The sequence below is a fragment of the Numida meleagris genome, chromosome 1 (genome assembly GCF_002078875.1).
Source record: "Numida meleagris isolate 19003 breed g44 Domestic line chromosome 1, NumMel1.0, whole genome shotgun sequence".
NCBI lineage: Eukaryota > Metazoa > Chordata > Aves > Galliformes > Numididae > Numida > Numida meleagris.
In genome coordinates, this window is record NC_034409.1 from 7,504,495 (window position 1) to 7,515,091 (window position 10,597).

The window sequence follows — 10,597 nt, forward strand, 5'->3', positions numbered from 1 at the left end:
GGGGGCAGTGCTGTCCCTCAGCCCTTAGCTCAGTGCCGTTGCACCTTTCTTCTCTGGGATTTCTACCAGGCCGATGAGCACCAGCTAGTGGCCGAATGCGTCTAAAGGCTGTAAGTTTTATTGTGCGTAACGGTACAACTTGGTGGGGCTTGTGGTGTTTCGGATTGAGCTGAAAGCTATTTGAGCCGCAAGCAGCTCTTCTGAGGAGTGTATTGTGATGAGGGAACACTTTGGTTTGCTTAAAGCATCTGAAATTTTTCCGAGACTCTGAACTGAGTCGGGGCAGTGTGGGAGCAGGGCCTCCTGGCTGCCTTCTGGGGCCTTTTGTCCCCCTGCCCGTGTGCCGCTGCTGAAGCGGTGCTGTAGACGAACAAAGAGTGTACATGCGAGGCTTGTTTTACCTGGCGCGTGATAGAAAGACAACTTCATGTAAAAGTGCCCTTTAGCCACTTGAAATTTATGATACTAGCGTTAGTTTAGTATCATTTACTTAAGATTTTTTAATTTTTTAATTTTTTTTGCCACTGTCCCTCCAGCACGGGCGCAAATCCCACAGGGCCCTTGCTGCTGCCTTCAGTGCAGGGCGGTGAGCAGTGCCCAGCTGCGGTTACAGCCCAGCGAAAGCGGTTTTTTAGCACTGTGGGCACCGGCGTCAGATTACTGAGGACTCTCAGTTTTTCACCGGCTGGCTCAAAACCGGAACGCGATCTGACCGAGCGCGAAGGTACCACCGCGGCTCGAGGAAAGGGGCTGGGGTCACGGCGCGCGGGGGAGCGGCCCCGCCGCTCTGTGAGGAAGAGCCGCGCGGGCGCCGGGAGGCGGCCGTTACCACAGCGCCGCCCTCCCCCCCGCCTCCCCCCTCGCCCGCCGCCTGCGGCCTTGCGCGGCCCCTCCAAGATGGAGGGCTGGCGAGGAGGTGAGGGCGCGGCGGCGGCGGTGAGGGCGGCTGCGGGGGCTGGGGACGGGGCCGCTCGCAGCGCCTCGCGTCGATCTCCCCTCCTTTCGCCTCGCGCCGGGCGGGCCGAGAGGGAGCGCGAGGGGAGGCCGCGGGGCCGGGGGAGCCGCTGCCGCCGAGCTCCGCGGGACCGTTACCGCCGCCCGCTCGCGCTGCGGCTCTGGGGGACGGCCGGGGCTTCGCGCGCTCCCTGGGGCGGGCTGCGGCGGTGGGGGGCGCCTGAGGTGAAGGCGCGGTGCGCGGGGGGCGGCCGGGGTAAGGCCTTCTCCTTCCCACCCCGCTGCCCTCTGGGGTGCTCCCATTATACGGGAGTTATCCCGTTCCGTTCCTCGTGCGGTTTCCTTTTGCAGAAGTCTGGTGCTTGCGGTGTCTGCCCTCCGGCAGGGTTGTTGTTATGTATCGGTGTGCGTACATCCGTGCCCAAGGAAGGCTCAGGGAGGGAGTCGTTGTGTTTGGCTTTGCCCCGCAGAGAAGCGCTAAGTGTGAGACGTGTGGTTGCGCACGAGGCTCACGGGCTGCTGCCGCAACGGTAACGCGGGGTCTTCGGGTTGAGGCAAACCAGGTGCGGGATGATTTCCACTCAGCCGAGACATTAAATAGGATTCTTTACCGATTTTCTTATTGTAGCTTGGTATGTGCCATGTCTAGCTTCACATGAGACCCTCCAAGAATTATGTAGGAAGGAAAATCTGAGATGTAAATCCATTGGAATCACCAACAAGAGTCTAAAGAGTTATGAGGTGGAATATTTGTGTGACTACAAGGTAGAAGAGGTAAGAGAAACACAGACCAATCCGATCGCTCTTTCAGCTGAAATTTGGAAGCCAGACCGAGGTAGTTGTGCTCACGGTGTAAAGTAGCAGGCTGCAAGAACACAGCTGTTGATGACACTGAATGAAATACCTTCTGAACTTTGTAAACAGAAAGTGGCGTAGCTAAGCACTTTCCGTATGTTGAAGGAAGCTTTTTTTTTTTTCTGAAATTATGGAGATCTTGGAATATAAAATATTTCACCTTATCGTATCTAGAAGTAAAGCAAAACGCTGATGCTTTTAGTTTGTAACTTGCTGTGTATTATGATGCTTCTCTATTTGCAGGTAACAGTATACATTTTTCTCTACAGTGTTGTAGTCTTTGAGAAGTTAGGGCCCTGTGCTACAACTGGATACCTATGGCTTGATCTTGACATTGCAATGCAGTATCAGGATTTGACCATGTAACGGTTATTGCAGTTGTCCCTTCTAAAACGAATACCAAGCATGTGCTTCTTGACCGTAAATACAGTATTAAGCATTTTGAACAGATTGCTTCTTTAGGAGCACAGTTGATATAGGACGAATAGTGTTTGTTAGGTAAGTTTAGGATTTGTTGTTTTTTGTGTGATACAACTATATTCTTCCTATGCATTTAAGTCATACAACCAGATAGTATAAATTACTGAACTGCTTAAGTAACTAGCATCCCCCTGCTTTACTGTTTGTGATCTGAGATCTTCACAGCTGTGTATTTCTGTGCCCCTTGAGCTGATACATAAAGTGTACAAAGCTGTGCTATACATTAACTTGCAAACAGAAGACTTGATTTTTCCCTTTCTCCCAATTCTAATTGTTGTGTGGACATCAGGACCTTTCTGTACTGTATGCTGTTTCTTAATGCTAGAACTCTGTGATGTTGGATTTCGGTAAACTGAAACGTGGCTAAATCTGTTATCTGTTTCTGTATTTAAAGGGTAAAGAATACTATCTTGTGAAATGGAAAGGATGGCCAGAATCTTCAAATACTTGGGAACCACAGAAAAATCTGAATTGCCCAAAACTTCTTGAAAACTTTCTTAGTGACAAGGATGAATACTTATCTCGGATGAAAGAAGGCAGAGCGCTGAAAGTGAGAAACAGTGTTAAAGCTTTGAAACCTGCAGTTGCAGATTACATTGTAAAGAAGGCTAAACAAAGGATAGCTCTGCAGAGGTGGAAAGAAGAACTCAACAGGAAAAAGAATCATAAAGGAATGATTCTGGTAGAAAACACTGTGGATCTTGAAGGTCCTCCTATAGACTTCTATTACATTAATGAGTATAAACCTGCTCCGGGGATAAACGTAATCAATGGAATAACAACTGGCTGTGAATGCTCAGACTGCCCTGCTGAGAAGTGCTGTCCCAAGGAAGCTGGTTTTATTTTGGCTTACAATAAACGAAAGAAGCTGAAAATCCAGCCTGGCTTGCCCATCTATGAATGCAATTCGTTTTGCAGGTGTGGTCCTGACTGCCCTAATAGGATAGTACAGAAAGGTACACAGTATTCTCTTTGCATCTTCAGAACTAACAACGGCCGTGGCTGGGGAGTGAAAACCCTCCAGAAAATTAAAACCAACAGTTTTGTGATGGAGTATGTTGGAGAGGTATGTATTTATCTCGTACGGATTACTTGGAAGGAGAAAACAGGAGAAAAGCTTAATGATCTTTCAGTTTCATCACATCCTGACTTCAGCTGTATAAGTCTACTTTTGAGTAGAAGAATACACTGAATAGACATTCATGCTGGCAGTAAAATTACATTGTCCAAAATGTCCTCCATTCCAGAGGCTGGATATGAAGAGAACACATCTTTTGTGTCAGTAAATAAGTATTTTTGATAATTATTTCAAAATTCCAGTATTTCTAAAAATGGATCCTCCTTTTCTTTCTTGGCAGTCATGTTCTTCATTCTTCCCTTATCTTTCTTGTAGTTTTTGCTCTTCCCCAGGCACAGTTGTTACCAAACTCTGCACCCAGTCTGTCAGTCCCTTTTCTGTTCTGTCTGCATAACCTGTCTCATACTATTTCAGAACAGAACTTTAATGCTGTAAAATGCAGAGCTTGAGTTCCTCTTGAGATTTGGTGTTACCTTGTGTTACCTGGTTCAGCCTCAGTTACGCTTCAGGGCCCTTCACATCAGCTGCTCCTGGCAGCCTCTCTGATCCAGTCTGTTGCGTTTCTGCCATGTATCTGCTTTGCTAATATGATGACTCAAAATAATTCATTCTGTCCATCAACTGTTCATGGTCTTCACTGTATTGTCTCCATGCAATACAGTGAAGGGTTTGTACCCTTTTCATTAATTCTTGTAAACACGCAGTAGACTGATGTGATTGCGTAACTTTGTTGCTTAAAGCAAAGATGAGGGCTGTCAGGAAAATTTTCCTCAAATTCTATTACTTTTCATGTCTGTCCTGCTGCCAAATTGTGATTTCTTTGCTGATTGTGCACAACAAAATACCTTTAAAGTAGTGGGCTGCAGATGAAGTTTTTAAAGCTGTGGCTGCTGTCAAACATTGGTGTAGTTCTTCTGCTCCTTTGGGGATCCTCTGGATTTCTACCTCTTGATGGCATTTACCATCATCAAAATACTTAACATGGGTGATGAAATTTCTATTTTTTTCTGAGACAACAGAGTGCTGTGCATCAGCCGTAGACAAGTTACATCCAAAGAAACCTCAGTCACTAATTAATTAGTTCAGCTCTATACATGTATTCTTTATCCATTAGATACAGAATGCTATTTCAACATGAAAAAAACAAATGTGATATTTTTCCGAAGCAAAATTTTTCTAACTCGTGATTTTTATTAATTTATTAATAGTTAATAATATGATGCAGGTTTCTTTTTTTTTTTTTTTTTTATCTTTTTGTAGGTGATTACAAGTGAGGAAGCAGAGAGACGAGGCCAATTCTATGACAACCAGGGAAATACGTACTTGTTTGATTTGGACTATGACTCAGATGAGTTTACAGTAGATGCAGCTCGATATGGAAACGTGTCCCACTTTGTGAATCACAGCGTAAGACCTTGCTTTATATCCTAAGTACTTAGAGAATTATCCTAATTGGGCCAGAAATATCTTCTCCTACTGCAAATATTTTCGTATGATATTCACAATTCTTTCTGAAGGTTTTCATGCCAGCGCAGTCCAGGCAGTTAGACAGCACAATGTAATAAATAGAAGGGAATACATACTTTTACTGAGTGAGAGTACGTACAAAAATAAGGCTGCACAAAGTGAACATCTGTAGCTCTGGGGTAGTCACTGAGTGTACTAGTTCTGGACGACCAAACAGGGTTGGTTTGAAAGGCATAACACATGAGAAATTCTTCATCAAATTATGTGAGGAGTCAGAGATGATGGAACCGCTGCGTTGTTTTGTAGCAGAGCAGGATTTTTAGGTATGTGAGATGTCATCCTTGAAACATTAGTAGCTGGAAAAAAAAAAACCAAGAAAATTCCTGTGCTGTCTTTGGTATTTCTCTTGTGTGAGCGCCTTTTTTCCTTCTCGGTATGAAATCTAAACTGGCCAGGGAATGTGAAAGTAAATTTTAAACAGGAAAATTTGTTGTTGTGTTTTATTTGCTGTTCAACCGAAGTACATAAAACGTGAAGCCTTAACTACGTTTGTAAAGAAATTACACTAATGTTAAGTTCAATAATGATCCGTTTGTTACTGATGTATGCAGTCTCTGTTCTACAAATAGAGTAAACTCACATCTTCAGATGTGTGAGCTGATGACATCATTTGTATTTCGTGCAGGCTTGTTGGGGAAAAGGATGAAGAGTTTTAGGTACGGCCTGCTCTTCACTTTTGAAAATGGAAACGGAATATTCTTGCACTTGTAAAGTTTAAAGTCTAACTTCAAGTTTGGTTTTGTAACGTGGGCTGTGTTTTTTTTTTTTAAAAGCACGTGTGCAGTTTAACAAGTGTTTTAGTGACTGCTGACTTCTGAAACTTAATCTGTCAAAGATGAGAAAGCAGCTTATAGCTCATGCTTAGTTTGCCTGACGCTGCTGCTCCTGCCTGTAGCGGATAATTCAAAAGCTGAGATGAACAATTAAAAATAGTTACCTGCAGTATGAGAATATTATTTCTGGCCTGGACGCAATGTGTACACTCATTATTCTGCATTTATGTTTATGCGGCTTAAACCGCTAGGTTGTTTTTCTCTTCTTCCGGCTTATTGTTGTTATTAAGCTTATTAATTATTGTTGTGGGTTTAGTAAGTAGATCTTAACCTTTGTTGTCTTTTTTGTTGCCGTATTTGGAAGTTACCATTATTTTAACTAGGCTGTTACGTATTAATATAGTCTTTATAGTCTTTGTACTGTGTGAAAGTTGCCTTCTTGAAGGAACTGTGCTTTAAGGTCTGAATGTTCTCCTTTAATGCTATTTCAGAACTGTTAATTTCAGAAGGTAGATAACTTGATTTTTAGACTCCTGTCGCTAAGAAGCGTTTCTGCCCCTCCTGAATGCTTCAGGGAAACTTACTGCGCATTTCTTAACAGAAACTACATTAATTTTTGCTTCACAGTGTGATCCAAATCTTCAGGTCTTCAATGTATTCATTGATAACCTTGACCTGCGTCTTCCTCGAATAGCACTGTTTTCTACAAGAACCATCAAGGCTGGAGAAGAGCTAACCTTTGACTACCAGATGAAAGGTCTGTAGATTCTAAGTGTTCTTGAGGGAAGTAGAGTACGGGGCACTGGCTAATTTTGTTGCAGTCTGACTAATGTCAATGTTTTAGGTCAGGCATTGCACCTCACTAGAACAGATGTCCCTCACTGACAGCGCAGACAGCGCACAACCAGAAGCTTTGTGTGCTCCTCTAGTGCATTACTTCCTTCAGCACTCCTGGTTCAGAGCAAGGGGTTGTGGTTGGAACCTCTCACAAGGTAGCTTACTTTAAAGATTTGTCACAGGGCTGCTCAAAATAACGGTTAGGATAAAAAACATTTGGAGACCTTTAGAAAAACTTCCCTTTATTCAAGCTTGCATTTCAGGTAAACCGCTTTTTAAAGAATCTCCTTAGAAGCAACTGCTAGTGACAGTTATGTAGACAATTGTAACAGCTGAGTGATGTAAGGTACCATAGGTGCATATAGGGATTGTTATGCAGAGACTTCAGGAAGAAATGTTCCTGGTAAAGTATTGCCAGCTTCTTTGATAATTGACCTTCCATTCAGGAATTCCTTTTTATTCTTTCCCAATACAGCATAAAACTTTTGAATCTGGTTGGTAGTGGTGTTCTGCGTGTCAGGCTTTGCGTGCTTGCAAGCCACTAAGCCACAACATATTGTTTTCCCAGCTAATTAATTTCCAAAGAAGAATCTTTATGCTCCAGAGCTGTACCTCATTCTTGCAGAAGCTCTTTCAGTACTGACAGTTATCTTATTTAAATCTCTTTTAAAAACTCCCCTTTTTTGTGGTGTCTGTGATACTGATGTTCAAGGCAGACTGCAGTCTCAGCTGACCAGTATGGCTATAGGCTTGAGCCTAAAGGGCCTGAGTTCACTGAGCTCTGGATCCTGACACGTGTGACAAGTGTTGGGTAAGCAGTTGTAATGTGGGTGTTGATAGAATTCAGCGTAGCTTCACACCTAATTCTTTTAAGAGCTGGGGTGGTAGAAGGCTTTTTGAAGCCATTTGTCTGTCTTGAATACCTAGTGCAATTTCAGTCTTTCCGTTAAAATGTCCTTATTTGTGTTTATCTGTGTCACAGGTTCAATAGATCTGACTTCAGACTCTGCTGATGGTCTAAGCCCATCCAGAAAGAGGATCAGAACAGTCTGTAAATGTGGAGCTGTGTGTTGCAGAGGTTACCTCAACTGAGTTTGAGTGCCCAAAGCCACAAGTACTTTGTTCTCTTCTAAAAGAGTTTTAAGGAGACTCTTCTTTCATACATATGTTATTCTTACAGCTTATGTAAACAAATACAACGAAAACAAGATGTTATGTTTGTAATTGAAATGGCATTGGCCAAAGAAAGAGATCTAGTGTTTCAGGTTGAAACTGATAACGTGGATTAAAATTTAATTTTTCTAGCATTGTTATTTAGGAAGCAGTAAAGTATATGGTCGGAAAACTCTTTAAAATGTACCTTGATTTGAATATTAAGTGTAAGCTCACAGTGGTAGGCCTTTTAGGAGCTGATTTCAGTGGGATAAAGTGGCGTTGCATATCTTCTGTACCTTGGAAAGAAGGTATTAGAAGGCATTCAAGTTGAGTCCTAAATCATAGCAGACAATTCCTTTTTTTTTTTTTTTTTTTTTGTGGTGGTGTGTAAAAGAAAGGCTTAGAGAGAGAGCAGCAATAACATTTATGGCACCACGATGAGAGGCGTCGGACCGTGTCTAGAAGAAGGCTCAGAGGAATGCAAACTGTAAAAGCTCCATTGGATTCCACGCAAGTCAAGTCATCAGTATTAGGCGAGTCCGGGGGTCTTAAACATTTTTTAGCTGATGTGTTGTTTAGAAGCTTTATGAATAGAATTTCTTACCATCGTTACGTTCTGACTTTTAGTGAAGATTCTCTAGGAGGTCTTCATTTCTACACAGAATTTGTAAATACTGGATTATTACTTGTAACACACACAGTTTTATTTTCATTGCTGAAATTTGGCAAAGCGCTGAAAAAAAATTACTGGCTACAGTTTGGAAATAGAGAAAATAATAAGGAAAGCAGCCTATTGCCCATCAACACTGATGCATTCTGGAGATATACTTAGTTATCTGCTAGGTGTAGAAATAGCTTGGGAATTGATTTGTATTAACAATTGTTTTTGCTTAAGTTTTTACATACTGTGACTTTTTTTTTTTAACCTAGTGAAAGATTTTTAAGATATTAGGCCTATTTTTCTCTTGTTGCAAAAATGTTAACTTCAGTGAAGTTAGACTAGGGTTGAGCTACCCGTTTGCTGTAGTCATTTGTAACATGTTCTTGAATGTAAAGGCTGAGAAAAATACTGTTCTTCAGCTGCTTGAATCATTTTATTATTATTATCTTAAAGTTGTCTTGATCTGTTCATAATATATGCTAAGTTTTGCTTGGCTTCAAAGACACTGAAGAGCACTTGAGTTCGGTTATGAGTGGAGTTACAGCCAAGGTCCATGCTCTGGGGATACTCGAAGGGCTTTATTCTCATGGCTACAAAGCTTGTAAAACTGGCATGTTGCTTACAAATAATTGCTTCCAAAATGTTGACAGAGTCAGGCAGAATGACGTTGCTCCCTAAATGGATGCTAGCTATGTATCATAGGTCAGCTAGTTGCCTTTATAAGGTGCACAGCTGTTGTCTCAGGTGAATGAAGTCAAGTACCCAGCATATATCAGTTTACTTCTTTGTTAGAAAATGCCTTAAACTTCACGCTAATTCCTAGCACTCCGAGAAGAGTGTTTCAGAGGATAACACAGGTTGTCTGTTGATTAAGAAGCACAGTTGCATTGGCACCGAACATCCGGCTCTTTGGCACGAAGTGTAATTTTATATGCTTCCAGACCTCAAAATCAGTGTCACAGTTGGAGCGAAGAGTGTGGGCCCCTGAAAGTCCTGTCTGACTTTTGTAATCTGCAGTACAAAGAGAGACGCGTCGAAATTGTTGTTTTACGTGAGTAGGAGGAAACTTGCTTGTGTTTAGAAGTATTTCACGTGAACAGGCTCAGCTGTATCCACACACTTGGATAACTGCTCCATCTAGTTAATTTATAAAATGTCACTTCTCTAACAAATTTTTATTTATTTAAGTGGAATGTGGAGCTTTAACAAACTCTAGATTATCTTCTATCATTTAGAGTTGTTTGCTTTCTCTTGCGTGTAGCCCAATTTAGAAATGCATTCCACGCGGCTGGAATGTGCAACCTCCAGCTCCCGAATCTGCTGCGGCCTGCAGCCTTTCCTTGGTACGGGAGTGCAAGAGTTCTGCAGCAAGAAATAGATTCCTTACCAGATCGGTTTCTCTGGCCTCTCCTGTGCAAGCTGACAGAATGGTTTACCACCCTCTTTGATTTAAAAATCACAAATAAATAAATACACTTTCAAAGATAAAGTCTTACCAGTTGTACTTGAGTTCCGTGTCTGCCTTTTTCCCCAAGGCAGTATATGTTATCACCAGCATTGAAGTAACACTGTTGTTCTTTCTATAAGGATATGTATGTTACCTCTTGTGTGTTAAATAAAGGACCTTTAACTTATGTTCTGGGAGGTAACAGTATTTTGTATTTATTTGAAGTAAATTCACATATCCAGTTTCTAACTTAGAATACAGCATTTATATTTACATATTCAGTGCATTTGCATTTGGTAACTGAGCTTAACGGAACACTGTGTCATTTTGAAAACTCCTTCTGCTGTTTTTATGAGTGCAGGGGGAAACTGCCAAATTGGAAAAGAAGAAAAAAGGTATTTTCCATTTCTTAAGGAGCCTAAACCAGCACAGCTTCTGCCTTTGTTTGGCTTTGTGGTCTGTCAGCACCATCAGAGCCGCTACGTCAGTTGTGTACGTGTACTTCTTAGGAGTCAGGTAACCTGTGCTCTATCATCTGGCTTATTTTTTTGTTGGATTTATTTGCTGAGGTGGCAGAACTAATGCTGCAAGATTATCTGTAAGATTGTCTATTTATTTAATCTCAAAGTTAAGTCAATCTTTGGGTTATTTCTAATGTATGTTTTAGGACTGTGTACCTTAGCATATGCAGTTTGTAAGCTCAGGAACATTTTCTTCTCACAATGTGTGATCTCTAGTATTGCTATCTTCCTACAGTTTTTGACAAAATAAATTAAATTTAGTTTTTTTTCTTGCTGTTGTCATTTTTGGGGAAGAAAGCATCTTACTCT

At 41.8% G+C, this 10,597-nt stretch overlaps 1 protein-coding gene across 2 annotated transcripts; it reads left to right on the forward strand.

Annotated features, from left to right (window-relative positions):
• On the forward strand, window positions 817-10,553 carry SUV39H2 (suppressor of variegation 3-9 homolog 2). Of its 2 annotated transcripts, XR_002434285.1 has the most exons (7): window positions 817-916; window positions 1,583-1,728; window positions 2,684-3,355; window positions 4,628-4,774; window positions 6,295-6,424; window positions 6,512-6,659; window positions 7,487-10,553. XR_002434285.1 is itself a non-coding variant. In XM_021384421.1 (6 exons), the coding sequence occupies exons 1-6, from the start codon at window positions 898-900 to the stop codon at window positions 7,594-7,596; spliced, it is 1,224 nt and encodes a 407-aa protein (XP_021240096.1). In that variant the 5' UTR covers window positions 817-897; the 3' UTR covers window positions 7,597-10,553. The 2 variants fall into 2 exon arrangements, 1 of the variants encoding a protein (XP_021240096.1); XM_021384421.1 differs by lacking the exon at window positions 6,512-6,659.

Coding starts and splice junctions, on each gene's coding strand:
- SUV39H2 (XM_021384421.1), top strand. Junction 1,729..2,683: donor GTGACTACAAGGTAGAAGAG/GTAAGAGAAACA, acceptor CTGTATTTAAAG/GGTAAAGAATACTATCTTGT. Junction 3,356..4,627: donor TGATGGAGTATGTTGGAGAG/GTATGTATTTAT, acceptor ATCTTTTTGTAG/GTGATTACAAGTGAGGAAGC.